The 21,912-nt window shown below is 44.9% G+C and overlaps 1 protein-coding gene and 1 long non-coding RNA gene across 5 annotated transcripts in view; one reads left to right on the forward strand and one right to left on the reverse strand.

Annotated features, from left to right (window-relative positions):
• LOC308585209 overlaps positions 1-21,912 on the reverse strand; it is a 493,513-nt gene that overhangs the window by 190,194 nt on the left and 281,407 nt on the right. The gene's annotated exons all lie outside the window — the stretch shown is intronic.
• Positions 1-21,912, forward strand: part of WDR49 (WD repeat domain 49) — a 116,389-nt gene that overhangs the window by 29,724 nt on the left and 64,753 nt on the right. For all 4 annotated transcript variants that reach the window (XM_081190056.1, XM_081190058.1, XM_081190055.1 and 1 more), the window contains 4 exons: positions 566-714; positions 4,843-5,079; positions 16,748-16,912; positions 20,263-20,378. In XM_081190056.1, coding sequence (XP_081046182.1) covers positions 566-714; positions 4,843-5,079; positions 16,748-16,912; positions 20,263-20,378 — 667 coding nt within the window. The remainder of the gene's footprint in view (positions 1-565; positions 715-4,842; positions 5,080-16,747; positions 16,913-20,262; positions 20,379-21,912) is intronic.

Genomic DNA, 21,912 nt, shown 5'->3' on the forward strand with positions numbered 1-21,912 from the left:
AGCATGAACCACAAAAATCATATATCCACTATTTCATTCAGAATATTTTTTTTCTTGTTTTCTTCCTCTAAAAACTATGTGCGTGTTATGGTCTGGTGCGTGTTATAGAGTGAAAAATACGGCAAGTTTCATCCCACTGTATAGGGAAGATGAACAGGGCTTGGCTAAAACACCCTCACAGGCCAAATGGAGAGGCCTTACAGGCCTCTTTAGGCCTGTGGACCTGAGATTTCTCATCCCTGCCAAGGAGTGTCCATTGTAGGACTGCACCACGGTCTCCAAGACTCATCTTTCCTAGTCTCAGCCACTGTTCCCTTTCTTTGGCTCACATTGGCTCCATATCAAGTCAAGCAGCTGCAAAAACAGATTAATTTTTATGAAGGAAATGAATAGGGGGTGAGGGAGAAGCTGCATCAAGGCAATCAAATCTGGAGAGTGGAATGGAATCCATTAAACAAAAATTGTTTACGGTTGCCGCAACTTTGGCATATTTCTTTGTCATGCTTGTAAAAAAAAAACAAAAAACGTTTGTATAAATGAGTTTCAACTTTGTGACTTTGAACAGCGACCGCAGGAGTTAATCGCCATGTTTGCCTTTGGAATCCTTATGTCACATCTAAGCCCGCCGGAGTCCTGGAGGGCCATTCAGACAGTGTAATCGCAGTCCGGTTCATTACTGAGCGCAAACTGCTCTTCAGCTTCGGAAAGGATAAGGTGAGCTTGGGAAGAGCCGGAGAAGCAGAGATTGTTAGTCTTCCTCTAGGCAATGCTCCGGTTAAGAACATGGAACCCAGAAGGGCACTAGTTTTGAGTTTCTCAATCCAGCAGCTGCTCCACTTTGTAGTGCTTGTGACTAAGTCTACTTAACATGGGTAGAAATGGACTCGTCCTTGGAAGACTCTAAGCAAAATGAAGCCTCTAAGACAGGGGTGGGGAACCTCAGGTTTGGGAGCCAAATGCAGCCTTTCAAGCCCTTCTATCTGGTTCTCAAGACTCTCTCTACACCCCTCCTTCCCTAGCCACATCCACTCCCCTCAGGCAACACCCCTCACCACCATTGCTCTTCTTGAGTAGTTTTTGTGCATGTAGAAAACAGCTTATTGTATAAAGGTAAATTTTACATTTGTTGCTCTGCACATTTTTTATGCTGGTCCCACCCAGTACTGAGAAATGTTCCCCTCACGTGCGCTAATATATGAAGGAGGCAGAAGGCCATATGAGTTCCATCCTGCTTCTCTCCTAAGATGAGAGCAGATTCACATCTCAAGTGAAAAAGGAGTGTTTCCCTGACCCGAGCCCCCAGAACAGGCTGCTATCCGCAAGCCCGGGGTGCACAGCGCCACGCTCCCCGGGCTTTGGGCTGCAGACAGCTGTGCGCAAGCCTGCTGAGCCTGGCGGGAACTCCCGCCGGGCTCCGCAAGCTTGCGGAGAGCTGCCCGAAGCCTGGGGTGCACAGTGCCGTGCTCCCCAGGCTTCGGGCTGCAGGCAGCTGTCTGCAAGCCTTGGGAGCCCGGCAGGAATTCCCGCCGGGCTCCCAAGGCTTGCGGATAGCTTCCTGAAGCCTGGAGAGCGAGAGGGGTTGGTGCGCACCGACCCCTCTCGCTCTCCAGGCTTCAGCAAAAGCCTGCATTCACCCCATAGGACGCACACACATTTCCCCTTCATTTTTGGAGGGGAAAAAGTGCGTCCTATAGGGCGAAAAATACGGTAAGTCCACTTAGTAGCTCTTAGCTATTCTTCTTCTTGCCTCTTGAGACTCTCTGGTTAGCTATTCATTGCCAATTTTCTCGGTCCTGCTCCCCCCTGCCTCTCGATTCTCTTTGAAGGGCTACTTCAACGGCCAGTTCCCCAGGGTTAGAGAACAGAACATCTCCTGTGGTTGTATTAAATGGAGCCATCTCTTTAGCACAATGAGTTCTACCTGAGCGATGGGACTTCCTCTCCTTCTCCTCTTCCTGCCCCCCAAATCTGCTCCATATGGTTGTAGGAATCCCTGGAACACATTTGTGGGGCACAAAGGGAGAGGAAAGGGGGAGAAAGGCCCATTGTATAGGCATAAGTCTTTTCTTTGCATCAATTGGACGACTTCATTGGGTGTCAACTCCTGGATTCTACCTTCGGCCTCCAGCCCACCTTTAGCTAGGCTCTCTTCGTTTCTGGTCTTGAGTTGCAATGGCCTTCATTTCACTGTTTCTCACAGCTATGGCAAATCCCCTTCTCCATTCGCTGCAGCTGGACCTGCTTTCCCTCCAGTCCACTCCCAGTCTCTTCATCCTTAGGGATGCTGCCCTGGGGAATGTCTAGCCACAACCACAATGACATTTATTTTAATACCTTATGAAATAACGAGACACCTCTCCATTGAATTTTGTGTTTTGTTTCACTGAAATATCTAGAATGCAAGTCAGCTTTTGCTGCCATTTTAAAAAACGACTTATCGACATTTCTCAAATTTTTATTGCCACATTTTTACTGGCTCTGGATCAGTTATTTCCATTCCAGGAAAAGCTTCACCTGCTGCACTGGTGTGAGGCTGTTTTTAAATGCACAGAAGCAGGGCGAGTGGGAAAGTTTGGACCTTAAGCTAAGGTCCTTCATTAGTTGTGTTTTTCATGCCAATCTGAGCTTGCAGTCTTGATTTGTGTCCAGTTCACATGTCCTTAAAAAACAACAAAAACTATTTCCCTGCCACTAAGCCTCTTAATACATTCTGTGACCATTGTTTTGCCTGTAGTGGTTTAGCCCTTATTTTACTGCCTTTTAGCATTCTTGACATTAACATGAATCTGTTTCACTTTGATGGATGAATGGGCACCTGAGCTGGTAGAGTTTATTTACATGCAAACCTCCTGCTCTGCTAGAGCAACCGCCAACATACTGCCAGCCAACCCAAATGACACATCTGCTACGCAGTGCCATGTAGGACAAGGGCTGGAATAAGAAAAGATAAAAAGGCTTCCTTTGCTGAAAGCCTTGGTTTGACAGCTCAGGAAGAAAAGAAATATAGGCGTCCATGATTAGCTTGCACTTCCCATCAGATAAGGCCTTGATTTGGGGAGAAAACAACTATTAATTTTAATTTGGTTGCATCCTCATAAAGAAACTAGGATATCTTTCAGTCCAGGTATTTAAAAGTAATGATTTCTAAGAGGTTTGCCTGTGGGGGTAGAAATGACCAGTGGGAAGTTTAGCAAACAGTGCATGAAATGACGTTGTCAAATAGTAGTCTGTGGCTATTGAATTCAGCATATCACTCATGGAGTTTATCTCATGTGAGGAAGGTTAGGCTTAGAGACTGTGATTGGCAGGAGGTCACGATGTGGGGCTTCCATTGATGTACCCTCCAAGTGTCCCAATTTTCTAGGGACAGTCCCGGGATTATGAAAGCCATTCTGGCTCCTGATTTGATCCTGGAACGTCCCAATTTTCCCCGACAGCACTGCCACCGAGTTCGGGTAGAAGACGCTGCCACCACTGAGGCCCACCCCTGCATGACGTGCTAGCTCTAAGGGGCAGGCAGAGGGCAGGGTCACCCTAGGCGAGAATAAAGGGGGAGTGGGGGGCATCCCATTGGTGTAGCTGTGATGGCACTCAGCCTTCTTCTGATAGGAAATGCTCCGTGGGGAGGCACAAAAATGGGGGTTGAAGGGGGTCAGTTGGGATGGGAGTGATAACTCCTAGTGGGGTGGCAGCAGAAACAGAGACATATATAGATTGTGCTCCAGCACTGGGGGCAGAGAGCAGGCGGGGGCGTGGCTGGTGCATATCCTGGCGGCATGGCATGCCACCCGCAGGGGTGTGGCACACGTCCTGGGGGTGTGGCGTGCTGCCTGCAGGGGCACAGCACCCAGCACTGGGGGGGGGGCAGCCACGATGGCACCCCACTGGGATCATGGTGCCGGGGGCGGTGCGCTCCCCCTGCCCCCTTTTTCCTCCGCCAGTTAGCATGCCCTCCAACAATCCTCAGATGAAAATGTCCTTATTGTTGGAGGGTATGTGGACAAGCCAGGATTTGAACACAGGCCTCCACAAGAGAAATGCAAGATGGGGGGGGGGCCACAGGAGACAAAATTAAGATTCACCTAGTGTAGGGAGGTCCAACAGGTCAATCACGATCTACTCGGGGGGTGTCTGTGGTAGATCCTGGTCAACTGCTTTTGTCAATCCAATGGGTAGATCATTGCCAGTTGTTTTATAATGGGAGTAGATCACAGTCTCTTGTAAGTTGGACATCCCTGACCTAGTGCAATAAAATCACTTCACCTGCCCTGGACCGCTCTATCCTCGTCCCTCTGGCAGGTTCACTGGAATGAGGGAAGGAATCTCTCACCCCTCACAGAGTCTGGAAAAGTCTGGGTCCTTTGACAGTGACACAGAAGTTGCCAAAATATTTCCCCAGGCACTTAAAAAAAATTCCTCAGCTCCTCCAGCATCCGTGCTCATCTCCCTCTCAACCTCAGGTAAAGGCAAAGGGAGCCCTTTAGTAAAGATGATTGAATTGGGGTCTACATTTCCCATCTTGCATGGGCCCCTTTCCAGCTTTGCATGGCTCTGCCAGCCTGAACAATATGCAGCCTTCAGAGGACTTGATGAAGCCTCCTGTAGAGTACAACTTGTAGCCCTCCATATAGAGCTGGACTCCAACTCCCATCCGTCCCAGCCAGCATGGCTTTTGGTCCTGGATTATGGGAATTGTAGTCCAACACCATCAGGAGGACCACAGATTCCCCATCCCTGAGGAACTATACCTAAGTTTTGGTTTTACCTATTTCTGCACCTTCTGAGTTAAAAAAAGGAGGAAGTTTGGTTTTGATTTATTCCTCTTCTCCTTACCATGCACAGGTCTTAAGGATATGGGACATTCAGTATCAGCTTTGCATCCAAAGGATTTCTGGTTCCTTCCCCAAAAGCCTAGATTTCCATTCCACGCTTTGCTTTGATGAATCCCATGGGCGTCTTTTCATCTCGTTTAACAACCAATTGACATTGCTGGAGATGGAGCAAGAGTCAGGCAAAAGCAGAGTTGCCAGTCACAGGAAAGCCGTTACGTGCCTCCTTTACAATTCAGTGCTCCAGCAGGTAAAATAAGAAAGAAAATAGAGCCCCTTTCTGTATTTGTCTGATAAGCATTTCGAACCTTTGATTCACCTTGCGATTTCTGCAAGTAGAAGCACGGGGGGAAAGGAAACTATGTAATACAAACGTGTATTAATTGTAAGCGTTTGGTGACTTTCTTGCAAAGGATTGTGAGTATTTTGGCTTCCTAGAGAGTTTTGTTTCACAAGGGTGCCAGTGAATTCAGTATGTACTTAATCCATGTACTTAATCTCTGTTCAAAGGTTACATGCTGGTGTTGCAAATGCCATGGACAAAAAGTCCTATGCTCCATGCATCCCTCCGAACCTGCACCAAACCTACACCTTCCCATACGACTGGGGTGCCCTGCATGCTTCTTGTAGGTGCCTAAGCACAGCTCAAAACTGTGAATTGATGTATGGAAGCCATTGGGAAGGGCCACTGAGGGCAATTTGCTCTCTGTTCCATGAATAGGCTGCATAAACAGGGCTATCAATGACAACCTCCATACAAAATGAAGTTGTGAGAGGCAGCAGGTGGAGGGAGGCACCATGTACATATTTTTTTGCTCATTCTCAATACAGATTTATGTAGCCACAGAGGGCTTGGTTAGAGAGCTACCAAATGGTCTTAGGGTGTGTATTGGGAAGGGAGTTGGCAACAGGGACACAGCCCCTAACTTGAATGTGTGTATGTGTATATACATGTGTGTGTGTTTTGTGTGTGTGTGTGTGCGCGCGCAAATATATCAAAAAGATAGGAACAAAAATATAAACACGTAAGTTATCTTAAACAAGACTGTTTATGTATGTGTCAAGAGCAGCAGGGACAAAGTACTGACCAGAGAAGAATGGCAGACCAAGTTAATGAACTATGCTGGCAAAAATGATGGGAAAGATCAGAAATCAGGAAGATCAAATTTTTATTAAGGACTGGATTAACTTTATAACGTATCTTAGAGACCAATGTAAACAGCTGAAATCATTAGCAGGAATACAATAACACTTGAAAAGTAACATGAACTTTGGATACTATGGAGATGTAATAGATAGAATACAGTAAGAGATGCAGGAATAAAATTTAGAAGTGGAAACCATGGAGGGAGGGAGGGCAGTCTGGAGGTTCGAGAGAACCTTTTGGTGTTTTTCGTTATTTATTTCTTTTTCCTTTGGATTTGTTATGTTTGTTGCTTATAATTATTATGTAAAACTAAATATTTTTTTTACAAAAAAGAAAATATAAAAACATCACCAGGTGACAATAAAAACATTCTATCAATCTTAATTTAAGCATAATAATGTAGGCATTCCATATGTCCAAATAGCTATCTAAAGAGGTTATAAGCCACACATTCAAACGTAGAAAGGGCAGCAATAACTTCAGAACACTGAGCAGTACGTAGTGGATTTGTGCTCTTCCAGCTCTGTGCACCATTGTTGTTGTTTAGTCATTTAGTCATGTATGACACATCGTGACCCCATGGACCAGAGCAAGCCAGGCACTTCTGTCTTCCACTGCCTCCCACAGTTTGGTCAAAAGGGCTCACAAATCTGTTAGTCCCCATGCCATATGGAGAGTGTGTGAACATCCACAGGTTTCTCCAAGACAAGGTTAATATCAACAGTTATTTCGGACCAGAAAGAAGACATCATATGCGCAGCCAGTGCAGATGTTGTAGCACAGGTGTGTTTCAGCGATCTACCCCCAACAGTAGTCTAGCCAATGCATGCTACACTAGCTGGAGTTTTTGGGCGTGGCCCATGTGCAGCCCGAAATTGCACACAGCAGTAATCCAGTTTCAAGGTTTTGCAGCCCTGCTTTGAAGTTGTCCAGTTTTATCCATCCCAGAACAAATTGCTGGAGAACAGCTATTTCCCGCTCCCAGTGCAGCAGATGCTGCAACTCTGCACTGCTCCATCCCCAGTACCAATCCTAAGAATTAGCAATATTAATATGTTGTTGCTGCTGCTGCTAATATCTTCCTTCCAGTTGCAAATTCACCCGGTTTTGAAATCTTCCTATAAAGTCACCTTACTGCACCTGTCAGGATACTTATAAAATATGCACACGGTGTAATTAGCTGAGATGTGCCTTCTTGCTGGCACATTTCCCCAGAAGTGACTCTCAGTGTGGTGGCCCTGGATCACAGTTATGTATTTCATCACAAAATGAAATCAGTTAAATGCAATGCCACTTGGTATGCAAGTTGGGTGTTATTTGTCTTCCCAGCACTGCGGCCCTTGCCATCAGAGCACTACCTGCATCTCAATGAATAGCCAGGCTCGGAAGAAAAGGGAAAGACCCCTGTGATTGATTTCTCCCTCTCCTTCTCCCTCAGCTGCGCCCAACAGCATCTTTTAATCTCCAGATTGAGATTCAGCTAAAGCAACCATAGCTGTATGCTGTGGGGTGATACAGAGCTATGGGTGGGGGATCATTTATATTCCCCACCCCTTTAAAAACAACAACCCCGTATTCTTTCGTTTGATTGTTTGCGAGTGCTTTGGAACAAAGCAGGAATCTTGCTGCCCGTCAAATAAAGGCAATAGCTACCCTGAGTGCCATCGCTGTAAATCTGTGATCTGCAGATGTAGGACTCCAACTCCCATTGGCCCCAGCCAGCAGGGACAATGTTGCGGGATGGTTAGAATTGGAGTCTCAACAAAATCTGGAGGGTTCTCCATCCTTAGCTGTAAATTAAGCACTAATCGGCTGCAATCACATCTACTCCTGCATGGGAGTAAGGCTCCTGAATGTGTGTGATTTGGTTGCAGCTCCCCCTTTGCAGCTGATACCAAAGGCACAAAAATTTATCAAATTTAAGGTAAAGGTAAAGGGACCCCTGACCATTAGGTCCAGTCGTGACCGACTCTGGGGTTGCAGCGCTCATCTCGCTTTATTGTCTGAGGGAGCCAGCGTACAGCTTACGGGTCATGTGGCCAGCATGACTAAGTTGCTTCTGGCGAACCAGAGCAGCGCACGGAAACGCCGTTTACCTTGCCGCCGGAGCGGTACCTATTTATCTACTTGCACTTTGACGTGCTTTCGAACTACTAGGTTGGCAGGAGCAGGGACTGAGCAACGGGAGCTCACCCTGTCACAGGGATTTGAACCGCTAACCTTCTGATCGGCAAGTCCTAGGCTCTGTGGTTTAACCCACAGCACCACCCGCGTCCCTTTACCAAATTTACCAAAGGTAAATTTCACTGTGAGAACAGGATGCTGGACTAAGTTGAACCATTGGTCAGATCCAGCAAGCTCTTCATAACTGAGGACACTATCTCCAGTTTTTCTACCACAGCTCTCTTCCAGCCTCCTTATCTCATAAGCTTTCGGCCATGTGACATTTTCTCTTACTGCTGCATTGTATCTACTAACAGTGGTATCTTTTGTGTCTGAAAGTGCGCGCGGGCGGGTGTCTGTGTGGCCTATCTTCTCTGTACTTTATCTTTCAATTTTTTAAAAAATCCCTTGGGGACACTTCCAGAATGAAAGGTGTGATTGATTTTTATATATCAATGAAAATATCAGCTCAAATGCACCACAAGGCAAGCAGTTAATACAGCCTGCCTTTCTCCTTAAGTTTCATTGTGAAGCGAAAGGAGAAAGAAGGACCCCCTGTGTCTATTTACCAGGGAGCTAAAACCTTAAGGAGCTTGCTTCCCCCCCTCTTCCCTCCCCACACTTTCCCCCCTTGTATATCATTTATTTTAGTTTGTAAGCCTATGCAGCGGGAATTTTCTTACCACTGATTTCTGTAAATTGCACTGGGAGACTTTTTGCCTAAAGACTGGGGTTAATGTGGTTCAATAAACAAATAACAACTAAACAGGATTGTTCTGTTGATGTACCTGTTGGCACAGATAAACCACAAGGGAGACGTCCACAGGGGCCAGGGATGAACTGGAGGAAGATGGGGTTGAATTAGACAGAAGCCTCATGCTGAGAACATCAGGTCACAAAGACATGGGGGTGGGAAAAATCAAGAGACACTAGGGCTTGTTGCTCTTTGGGATTGACAAAAAAATCATGCTTTGGATTCCATAAATGCAAATGCTAATGCAAATCACCATTTGGTGTGATGTCTGAACTGAGATTCTGTTTTTTATCTGAACCGTCAACAATATTATCTCACTTAGATCACTATTGCAGACATATAATAGTTATGGGCAACTGCTATACATCACTTCTTGAGGTTTTTTTTTTAATTTTGCATTTGATTTAGCAGTGGGAGAAAAAAATTATGAGCTTTTGAGAGCAGATGGAAGACCAGAAAATGACATTTGAGGAATGGGCGAAATTAAATCAGGACCCACTGCTCACAGGAGTGCAAGGCTAAAGTACTTCAAAAATTCAATGTGGAGAGAGGAGTTAGACGAAGCCCAACTCAAGGACCAGTGCTATTTAGCTATGTAATGAATGAGACCAAGTGGAGGTCAATAAGGGAATTTAGCAACCGTGTCTAAGTTGGACAAATATCATGTAAGTTGGACAAATATGTGTACAGCATATGGCAATGCAGTGTTGACATTGAGCCCTCTGGAACTACAAAAAAACAAACTGTAAATGAAATGGTACTTTGGCTTGGTACTTGCAGTGATAAAAAATAATATTTCTAATTGTGTAGGTCTCCCTGAGTCTTAGATCTTCCCAACCTTTATGTTTTGTGTTATTGTAGAATGTGTCCCTGTTCTGCTGCTTCAGATTAACGATTATTTCTGCTGCAACTTCACCAGCAGGTGTGCAGGTGTAAAACATTGCTGCATTCCATGCATTAAAGCCATCACTGTAATCTGAAAAGAGATCTGTAAACTGCAAGTGTCAATAATGCGATTGGTCATGTATTTTTGTACGAATCAAGTATTTGGAACCTGAATTAGAGTGACAGCAAAAGTCTAAATGTTGCTAAAGGAAGTTTTCATGCAGAATATTCAAATATCCTGTTAGGATAAAATCCCAAGTGCATAGGACATGGGTATTTTTTAAAAGAAGAATATTTAAACAGACAGAGGACCAGTTCACACATTAGGTATATTAGAGGGCTTTTTTTCAGCTGGAACTCACCGGAACTCAGTTCTGGCACCTCTCAGGTGGGTGCCATTGCCGTTACAGTCGTACTTTGGTTGTTGAATGGAAGCCATTCCGGAAGTGTGTTCAACTTCCAAAAACGTTCAACAACCTAGGTGTGGCTTCTGATTGGCTGCAGGAGCTTCTTGCACGCAATCGGAAGCCACAGAAGCTGCGTTGGACATTCGGGTTCCAAAGATTGTTCGCAAACTGGAACACTCACTTCTGGGTTTGCGGTGTTCGGGAGCCAAAACGTTTGAGTCACAAGGTGTTTGGGATCCAAGGTACGACTGTATAAGAGAATGAGGGAAGTGTTCATGGTGAGTTCCGGCACCTCTTTTTCTAGAAAAATAGAACTGAGTGTACACCTAGGAAGTTTTAAGTGTATGGCTGTGTACACACATTCAAAGCACATTCTTTCCCTCAAAATTCTGGGCCCTCTAGTTTACACCTTTCAGAATTACAATTCCTAGCAACACTTAATAAACTACAGTGCCCATTATTCTTTCACGGGGAAATGGGCTTTGAATGGGCTTTAAATGTATAGTGTCTATGAAAGTGAATGTGACAAATGCACGAATCACACATGTCCCCACATCAGGGAGGTGTGACTGGCTATTAAGTGTATGGCCCATGGGAAATGCAGGTGTGCTTCTGCTTAATGTTAAAAATGTCCCTCAGTTTGCCAGTAGAGTCGATTGAAAATATTCTGCACATACTGGCTGAAGGCAAGAAACATTGATATTCCTAACTGGAAGCATGGAAGAAGTACCGCAAATAGCCCAATCAGAAGATGTGCAGGAAAGCACAAAGGGTGGAATTCAATGGAGCATTTGAGCAGTGCAAGCACTTCTGGTTGTCCAGTGGAACAGTCTCTCCTCTCCTTCTTTCACCTGCTGTTCTGGGGGTTCTTCCAACCCACCAGAATGGATTTGGGGGAGGTGCAGGTGCACATGTGGTGACGAGAGAGTGGAAAGCCCTGCTGTCCTTTGTGCTGGCTTCTGCTAGCAGAATGGGATACTTGAATCTGCCCAAAGAGCAGAAATTATGATTCCGTTACAAAGTCAATTCTTCTTCTTCTTCTTCTTCCTCCTCCTCCTCCTCCTCCTCTTCTTCTTCTTCTTCTTCTTCTTCTTCTTCTTCTTCTTCTTCTTCTTCTTCTTCTTCTTCTTCTGCGATCACTCGTAGCCGAGTAAGATGTTCTTCCATAAATACGGTTTTAACAATGAGTCCGTGAATGACTGTGGAGGCCAATTCTGGATCCACACGTCCTTCCACAGACATTGAAGACCAATGCAGAAGAGGCTGTAGCTCAGTGGTAAAGCACCACATACTTAGTATCCCATGTCTACTTCCTGGTGTTAAAAGGTTCAGGATGCAGTGATGGGAAGAAATTCTGCCCTGGAGAGCAGTTGCCAGTCAGAGTGCACAGTTGTGGGTGAGATGGACAAATAGCCTGACCTTTTAGAAAGTGGATTTCTCTGTGTTTTAATGTGTCTAGATCCAGCCCTGAGCATTGCATAGCATTGTAACAATCAGCTGGATGAAGCAAATATATATTAATATCTCTATCATCTATCTATCTATCTATTTATCTATCTATCATCTATCTATCTATCTATCATCTATCTATCTATCTATCTATCTATCTATCTATCTATCTATCTATCTATGTATCATCTATCTATCTATCTATCTATCTATCATCTATCTATCTATATCTATCTATCTATCTATCTATCTATCTATCTATCTATCTATCTATCTATCATCTATCTATCTATCTATCTATCATCTATCTATCTATCATCTATCTATCTATCATCTATCTATCTATCTATCTATCATCTATCTATCTATCTATCTATCATCTATCTATCTATCTATCTATCTATCTATCTATCTATATCTCTATCTATCTATATCTCTATCTATCTATATCTATCTATCTATCTATCTATCTATCTATCTATCTATCTATCATCTATCTATCATCTATCTATCTATCATCATCATCTATATATCTGTATTTCAATATGAGTAGGAAAATGAGAGTACCCTTAAACATTTTTTTAAGAAAAAAAGCACTGTATATATGTGTATATGCCCCTTTCGTTAGTCAAAATATCTGAAATAAAGGAAGCTGAAAAGTTCTCAATGAGAAAACAGACAGGGAAGGAGAAAGGAGACGGAAAAACAGAAGTAGCTCCCTGCCAAACTCCCAACAGTTTCAGTTCTTTTATTCCTTTGTGCACAGTCTGCCGTGGGCAGATACTCAGAGTGAGAACAAAAGCAAAAGTCAGCAAAACGAAATGAGGTTTTATCTTTTTTCAGTAGGATTTCCCCTACCCTTCCCTGACTTAAACCTGAACTCTAAAGGCAGACTTTAACAGCTAAATCTTAGAATCCTTCCCAAAATGTGCTCAGGCATGAATGTTGGTAAATCTGCAGGTGTGAATGGGAGGGGAGTCACTAATTTGAGGAGCAGCCATCAATAATGCCTTACAGCCCTGTTTACAAGACAAGGCGGGTACAAGGAATGCATGTGATTGAGAAGTCGAGTTTGGCTCATTGCTGTCCCCCACCCCCCATCCCTGACAGACCCTACACATATATGCATAAGCTCTGCATGTGCAGTCCGGGATCCTGCTGAAAGCAGTACAGTATCCCCAGTCACCCCCAAAAGCTTATATACAGATTGTTCAAAAAGTCTCTTGAACATGTTTAGGCGTGGGGATGATCTCAGACCCGCCCCGCCCCCCATTCCTTCTATACACCATGTCACATGGGAAATACTGTTTCCTTTTCCCAAAGGAACACACCATTCTACCAACCAATGCTCCCCTCTACTTTGTGTGTCCCTTTTAAGGGAATAAATATAACAATCACACAGTCCCAACAAGTCTATCTATTCATCATTCTTCAACCAAGGCAGGAGGCAAAGCAGGAGCAGGGATCCTGTGTCCCTCCAGATAATCTTTTTGCTCTTTTGAAAGTCATGAGATTACTTTTCTGTTTTTAATACAGCCTCTAACATTATTCATTGTTTGCTGTTGTGCATTTTGTACATTTACTTGTGAACCACTCTAGGAATCTGAACCAGATTCCTGGTTCAGTGGCACTGTGGTCTAAACCACTTAGCCTCTTGGGCTTGCTGATCAGAAGGTCGGCAGTTCGAATCCCCACAACGGGGTGAGCTCCCATGGATCTCTCCCAGCTCCTGGTAACCTAGCAGTTCAAAAGCACACCAGTGCAAGTAGATAAATAGGTACTGCTGTGGCGGGAAGGTAAACAGCGTTTCCGTGTGCTCTGGTTTCCGTCACGGTGTTCCGTTGCACCAGAAGCGATTTATTCACGCTGGCCATATGACCCGGAAAGCTGTTTGTGGACAAACGCTGGCTTCCTCGGCATGAAGCAAGATGGGCACCGCAGCCCATAGTTGCCTTTGACTTAACCATCCAGGGGTCCTTTACCTTTACCTTAAATGCTATCAGTGGAAATAATAAATACAAATGTAATAAAGCTGGTTGGGGTTGATGGGAGCTGGAACCCCAACACCCAAAGAGCCATAGTTTTCCTACCCATGATATAGAGAGATTTCCCTTTCACACCTGGCACAATCTAATTCAGTGTTTCCCAACCTTTTTTGGGCAAAGGCACACTTGTTTGATGAAAAAAATCTCGAGGCACACCACCATTACAGCCCCGTGACGTCAGCGCGCAGCGTCACGCCGGGAGGGACGCACGAAAGTGTAAGTTTCAATTTTTTCCCCTCCCCCTTGCCGGGGAACCTCCAAGCTTTGGGGGTGTGGGGGGGGAGGCAGCAAAGCGAGGCAGGAAGGAGAGCGCGGCTTGGCTGGGTGAGCTTTGGCAGGGAATGAGAGCCGTGAGGCGGGCGCTGCGGACGGAGGCGCTGCCCGCCGAGCTCGCAGGCAGCCAGGCAGGCAGACGGCGAGAGCCCCGCGCTGGGCAGCCTCTCCTCGCCGCCGCCGCCCCGCCTCTCGCCGCCCGACTCGCCCGCCTCCCTCCAGGCAACATCTCGCGGCACACCAGGCAACATCTCGCGGCACACTAGTGTGCCGCGGAACAGTGGTTGGGAAACACTGACTAATTCCCCACCTATAATTATCTATTCCCCATGAATTCCTGACATCCATCCATAGGAAGAAACAGCACAGTGACCCTTCTCTCTGAATCACACAGACTAAAAGGATAAAGCCATTCAAAAAACCAAAAAAAAACCCACGCACACAACCTCTCACTGCTTCATGCTGGGCCCAAGAAGCCATAAAACAGCTGTGCTACTCTTTGTTGCTGACTCGATGTTCATACCTTTCAGGTGCTGCCAAGAATGAGGCTCAGGCGATTTCTTTCCCACTGCTTTGTATTGTAATGACAAGTCTCACTATCCCAGTTCGCTCACTTTTTTTGGAGGAGACTTTCCAATATTACCGGTGGGCAGTGCTCCTGTTATTAAAAGCACATTGGGTTGCAATTAAAATTCCACTTGGGCGCCATTTGTAATGATGGTTTCAGGGCTTTAGAGGAGCACTGCTCATTTGATATGATAAGTATGGAGCATATCACTTCTTCACAAGGAAGATTCATTTAATTACCAAAGTTGAAGGGCAGCAAACTTATTTCACTTGCTTAGTCTCAGTTGTAATGATGGGTCTTTAATAACCCTCCACCAAACTTGAATATGCAGGCATTTCAAGTTACTTGCTGACCATTAGTTGGGAACCTAATTAAGGACTCTATAAGGGGTCTTGGGCACCCCATAAAGGAAATGGAGCAGTTCAAGGTCCTTAACCTGTGGGGTATCTGGTTCGTCCTCTGAGGACTCCGATACCATATCCCCAAATGGCAGCCTTCTCTCGCTTTGATTTTTAGGTATGTTGAGCAGATACTATTCTAGGTTGTAAGTCATGCTCAGAACAGACCTACTAAAATCAGTATACAAATTTGTCAAGCTCACTGATTTTAGTGGGTCTTCTCTTGAGTATGGGTTAGGTAAAGGTAAAGGGACCCCTGACCATTAGGTCCAGTCGTGACCGACTCTGGGGTTGCGGCACTCATCTCGCTTTATTGGCCAAGGGAGCCGGCGTACAGCTTCTGGGTCATGTGGCCAGCATGACTAAGCCGCTTCTGGCGAACCAGAGCAGCACATGGAAATGCCATTTACCTTCCCGTCGGAGCGGTACTTATTTATCTACTTGCACTGGCGTGCTTTTGAACTGCTAGGTGGGCAGGAGCAGGGACCGAGCAACGGGAGCTCACCCCGTCGCGGGGATTCGAACCGCCGACCTTCTGATCCGCAAGTCCTAGACTCTGTGGTTTAGACCACAGAGTATGAGTTAGTTGGATACAATTCTCTGAGTACAGGCAGTGACCTTTTTACGCGTGTCCAACATTGTGTGTGACCACGCACACAAGCATTGTACCAAACCTGGGAGACACCTGAAAATGTCACAAGAACATCAGAGAAAGGGGTAAAACAGGTCGGGCAGCATGGGCAGAATGGTGCTGAACTGCCTTACGCAGGCCAGTGTGTGTGTGTGTGGGGGGGGGGTCCAGAACGTAACCCCCCCAAAATATGTACATGTTGAAAAACCATATATTGCTTTTGGCACTCGGACTTTTAAAGCTGCAAGATGGGAAAGGTTGTCTATCCCTGTGCCAGAATAAGACTGATAGGCTCCAGTGGTGTAGTGTGGGCTGTCAGCACCCGGGGCAAGGCAAGTAATTTGCGCCCCCTAACCCGTGGATTTGCGCCCCCTTACCCGTGGATTTGCGCCCCCTAACCCTAACCCCCAGATGTTGCGCCCGGTGCGGCCGGCCCCCCCTGCACCCCCACGCTACGCCACTGATAGGCTCTGACTCTTCTGCAATAAATCACACATAAAATGGCGAAGAAAATGTAATTTTATGAGTAACATAGCATGCCCTGAACTTAAAGCTATCATAGGAGACTGAGCATGATCTGTCTCTAAATGGACTTTCTTCCAATCTGACCACACAGTTAAATTTTTAAATTAAAGCTAATGCATACTGAGACATTTCTTAGATCAGCTTTAAAGATCCATTACTCAATGGATCAATTGCTGTGATAAAGTGAGGCTGGTTTATCTCATGGCACTGTACAAAGCGCTTTGCCTGCTGCACCCTTATAATTTCAGCTGCGAAATTCTCTGTTGCACTTCTTGCTGCTGAGGACACATTGTCCCCCTCTGGATTGGGGTATTATCTGCAGAAGGAACAAGTCACCTCTTTTCTCCCTTGAATGATAATAGCAGTTAAATCATTATTCTTTAGTTAAACGGAGCTTGCTAGGAAGGCAGGTATTTAAGATAGGATAAGAAGCAGTCCATAAACCTTAATGGGGAGGGGGGGAGATAAATCTTCTAATGAGTTGAAAGGAAGAAGATGAGAAAATCAATGCCGACATTTTTCGGATTTGCATTTCAAATGTTGGCAATTATATAAGTGAAGTTCACGTATGTGTAAGATTATAGTAATGAAGGTGTTTGTGTGGAAGGAGATGCAGAGAGCAAACAAGCAAGGTTTTCATTCCAGAAACTCTCTCCCCCTCCTTCTTCCTTAGGTAATCAGCTCAGATGCTGGATCTACTGTTATCTTCTGGCTGATTGATACTGGGCAGAAAATCAAAGAGTTTACAGGTTGCCATGGCAATGCTGAGATCAGTACTATGGCTCTCAATGGGACTCAGACCAGACTCTTCACCGGAAGCACAGATGGAACCGTAAAGGTGTGTATGTGTTTGTGTCGGGGGAGAAGCTGCTGCACTCGACATGCAATTTCACAGAATACATGGGCTAACAACAGTGCATGGCTCTGTTGCAGGAGTTGCAGGGGGCAAATATTAGCAACTGGATTCTGGAATGACAAAATGGTAAAGGGAAACAGATTGGGCTGGAATCTGTGTATCTGAAGAAGTGTGCATGCAGATGAAAGCTTATACCAAGAACAAACTTAGTTGGTCTCTAAGGTGCTACTAGGGACGTGGGTGGCGCTGTGGGTTAAACCACAGAGCCTAGGACTTGCTGATCAGAAGATTGGCGGTTTGAATCCCCGCGACGGGTTGAGCTCCTGTTGCTCGGTCCCTGCTCCTGCCAACCTAGCAGTTCGAAAGCACGTCAAAGTGCAAGTAGATAAATAGGTACCACTCCGGCGGGAAGGTAAACGGCGTTTCCGTGCACTGCTCTGGTTCAGCAGAAGCGGCTTAGTCATGCTGGCCACATGACCTGGAAGCTGTACGCCGGCTCCCTCGGCCAACAAAGCAAGATGAGCGCCGCAACCCCAGAGTCGGCCAAGACTGGACCTAATGGTCAGGGGTCCCTTTACCTTTACCTTTAGGGTGCTACTGGACAATTTTTTATTATTTTTTTATATATTTAGATTGGGCTGGAGTTTATTTGAATTTCCCCCCATGAATTTCTCCCATTGGTTTCAATGGAACCTTTGTTGAGCTCACTTTGTCATTACCGGTATTTCAATTGCCAGCTTTATATAGAATAAAAAGTGTTCTCTGCCTTAGGTGGGATGGAGAAGGCATGGTGATAGTACTTCAGAATGTAGTTGGGATGCTACATTTTTGGAGTGCTTTTTTACATTAGAAACTCTTACATAATAAAAGCCAAGCATGTTAGATCAAAGACTTGGCTCCCTGACGGGCTAGCTTTCGATGAGAAGGGGTGCTAAGGAGAGGCATAAAGTTATTCAACGCACCACATGCATGTTGAAAAGATTATGGTCTATCCTTGCCTACAAAAATGGAGATAATGTTTTAACCTCCAGTGGAAAGTGCTTTGAGAGTTATGCAGAAGTGCAACATCTCTTCAACCATTTATGCTTAATTCAGCACATAATTCCTTCAGTTCGGGAAACCTTTCCTGCTTTAATTAGCAGCAATTAAAAAGCTTTTGGGATTACTGGAGTTTTGCATACAAGGCATGTTTTTACCCACCCTTGTTAGCAAAGGAAAGGAATGATGATATAAATACAAAATAAATACCAATATTTTATTTCCATGTGGTCAGTTCTTCTGGCTGGCAATTATTGTCTGCCTAACAGGAATCACGGCAGAATAATTATAGTAGAGATGGATGGAGCTCACACTGAATTAGATTGGAAATAAGCCAAGCCATACCCAAAAAAGCAGGAAATGGCTTGTCTCATATCAAGTCCAATCCAAATTTGACTCCCCCCTTTGACGATAGTCAGAGATCATTTACAGACCTCCAAGTTCCCTGGCTTCATGAGAGATCAGTCCCTGAAGTATGGGAGGCGGAAAGTTTGCAACAGCTGAAAGTGCTGCTGGAGAGGGGGAATCCAACTCACCATGGAAGACTAGATTTTTGGTGCAGAGGTGGGTTATCTGTAGGAGGCCTATGGTGCTAATCCTTCATTCTGGGCCTCATATTCCAACCACTAAAAAGATCTTTGTTTATTTTGCTAAGCAGATATCACTTTCCTGCTTAGCTGAAACAATAAGGGGAATTGTTGTTAAGGACCATAATTTCCATACCCATTGTGTAAAGCAATGAAATCTCTTAGGCTGCAGTCCTGATCATATTGATTCAGAATTAAGCCCACTGCTTTTTTTCTGGGGGGACACAGGGGTACACGTGCCCCTAAACATTTTGTGAAACTTTGTACTTTTGGCCATTTACTATACAGTGGTACAGTGGTACCTCTGGATGCGAATGGGATCCATTCCGGAGCCTCAGTTGCATCATGAGCAGAATGCAACCTGCATCTGCGTGTGTGCGGGTCACGATTCGCTGCTTCTGTGCATGCACGTGACGTCATTCTGAGAGTCTGCGCATGCGCGAGCGGTGAAACCCAGAAGTAACCTGTTCCGTTACTTCCGGGTCGCCCCAGGACGCAACCTGAAAAGATTTAACCTGAAGCGTTTTTAATCCTAGGTATGACTGTATTTATTCTCCCTGATTTGAACTATAAAATGGTGATTTTCTTGAGTCAAAATGAAAGTATCCCTAAACATTTATTTAGGAAAAAAAGCACTGATTAAGCCCTATTGAATTCATTGAGGCATTCTCCCAGTTCAGTCAGTTTAGGATTGCAACCCTACTGGTTTAAGAAAATCAGGGCTGTGTTTTCAAAAGCCATTGTTCCTTTCCAGCTAAAGTTATTGATGCCCAAATTGAGTTTGTAATGGCTAAAATCCCATGCAGATGTTACAACTACATACAGAGAATGTGCTTAGGGCCCTCACCCATAACCTCTGTGTGCTCAGCTGAACATTTGCATGATACCCATATACCTGTATTCCTGCTTGCAAGATAAGAACCCAATGTTTGTACAGTTGTACACATGTAAAATCCACTGAGACATTCAGCTGAACACACAGGTGGAATCTACACACATATAAAAAACATTCTGAAAATGCCTTTTTTTAAAAAGCGTTTTTAAAAACACATTGAATTTTCCATAAAGCTCATCGCCATCTTAGTGTCACATTGTATACTGCACTTAAAACACACTTAAAATGTTTTCTTTGCAGATATATAGCTGAGTCCACAGAGATCTCCCCCCACTATTCCTCTTGCTGTTCCACTGTGCATTAGGAATGGGGAACCTGTGGTCCTCCACAGGTTGTTGGCCTCCAACTCTGATCAGCCCCAACCAGTATGGCCAATAGTCAGGGATGATGGGAACTGGAGTACCAGCATCTTTTGGACTTCAGCATCTGCATAGCCCCTAGGTTTAGCCTGGTCCAGGTTCATGAATGTCCTCTTACTCAGCTTTATTCTTCCATAACTGTACTGAGAAAAGCTACTGCATTTTTTCTAGAAGTGTGAGCACATCAGTCTCACCCAGCAGAGTCCTTCCCACTGCATGTTATGTGATCCTTTTAAGGGAAGATTACAAGGACAAAAGCTGGGATCTCCTGCATGATCTCCTGTGTCCTACCAACAAGCAATGTTCCACCCCCCACCTACATTAAATAGGTCTATGTAGCGTGTCTTAGCAATGTTTATGTTCTTGCATGTTTTGATGTGTTGCTTCTGAAATTACCAAGAGACATTGCCTACTTTGTTTTTTGACATATTGTTTTCCTAATTTAAATTGCAGATCTGGGACTTCAACGGACATTGCCACCATAAGCTCAATGCCGGAAGAGACCGAGCAGTTGAAATCTCCCAGATCATGGTGCTAAGCTGGACTATATTAGTTCTGGGCTGGGACAGGTACTGTGTAAATATCACGCCACAATGTTGGAGAATGTGCAAATTGGAAAAGTGTACTTTTTTTTGCTTCCATTTCTGGAGATAACATCTACTAATGCTTATCTCTCCAGGCTGTCACACCAATTCAAGGTCTGTTCGATAACTGAATCCAAGAACAGATTTAGCAGTGTCTGTGTGTCATCTGAGAAAGGATGTGATATTCAAAGGTGCAGCGTAGCAGGAAAGGATCTCATCTGTCTTGATCAGGGACACCATTTTAGATTTCCTGGAGGGGGAGTGGGGAAGTGAGCCTTTCCAAAAGGTTCTATGGGAAATGTCCTTGGATGTAGTCAAGACTAAATTGCACAACAACAACAACAATGTGTTTTAGAAAGGTTTTTTTAAAAAACCTGTTACTAAAGCAACCTTTCCATCCTGGTGCCTTCCATATGTTTTGGATTCCAACTCCCATCAGCCCCAATTGGCATAGCCAGGATGATGGGAGTTGTGGTCTGAAATCCGAAGGGCACCAGATTGGGAGAGCCTGAATTATAGCAAAGTGTGTAATCCAATCTCCCTTTTTTATTTAAACACAGGGATATGGTCCTCCTGCTAATGCATGCCTAGTGTGATATTTTGTGAGCAGGAAAGACCACAACAGTGATAAAGAACCTGGTTTGCATGAAGAAGGTCTCAGGCTCAGTCCTTGGCATCCTGTCCTTGGGATCCTGGCAAATCCTGTTTCCAGTTAAGGGTCATGGGAAACACTATTTCCCAAGACCCCCATGTCCCTCTACCCATTCCACAGGCCCAACAACCTGGTTTGCATGCAGAAGGTCTCAGGCGCAGTCCTTGGCATCCTTTATAAGGATCCTGGCAAATACTATTTCCAGTTAAGGGTCATGGGAAACGCTATTTCCCAAGACCCCCTGTCCCGCTACCCATTCCACAGGCCCAACAACCCTAGATCCCCAATGCTGGCTATTAAAAAAAAGTGATGCAAGGGCAAACAAATGTCACATCTACTCTAGCCATTGTGGTGGAAGAGCATTACAATCCTTTCGTCTCTACCGCACAGATGGATTGTTAACCTGTTTTCCTCTTCTAAAAGTGACCCAACACAGAGAAGCTTAATTCCCTTCAGGTAGCCCAGTTCTCTGAAGGCCTGATGAGTGCATGAACTGGTGTTCTGTGTTGGGTGAGGCGGCAACCAATTTCATGACACTCAAACGTGTCCTAGTTGAGCCCTTGTGGGATTACTCTCAAGTGTAATATTCTAGCACTGCTTTATTTGGTGAGTTCTTTACTTTAAAAAAGTTCTTCTTTTTGTTTTCTGCTGGAGGTAGAGAAAGCCATTAAAATTGTTTAAAGATCCTGGCAGGGAGGGGATGAGCTATATATTTCCTCCACCAAGATGTTCTGCAAAAAAATAATGGCAGGACTTAATTAGAAACCCTTCTGTCCATAAATTTGAAAACTTAGACAACACTCAAAGGCTGCTTCCTCTATAGAGGCAGAGGCTCATTGCTGTTGTTCACTATAAAATTATGTGGAG

The sequence above is a fragment of the Podarcis bocagei genome (assembly GCF_964188305.1).
Source record: "Podarcis bocagei genome assembly, chromosome: 4".
NCBI classification, from domain to species: Eukaryota; Metazoa; Chordata; class Lepidosauria; order Squamata; family Lacertidae; genus Podarcis; species Podarcis bocagei.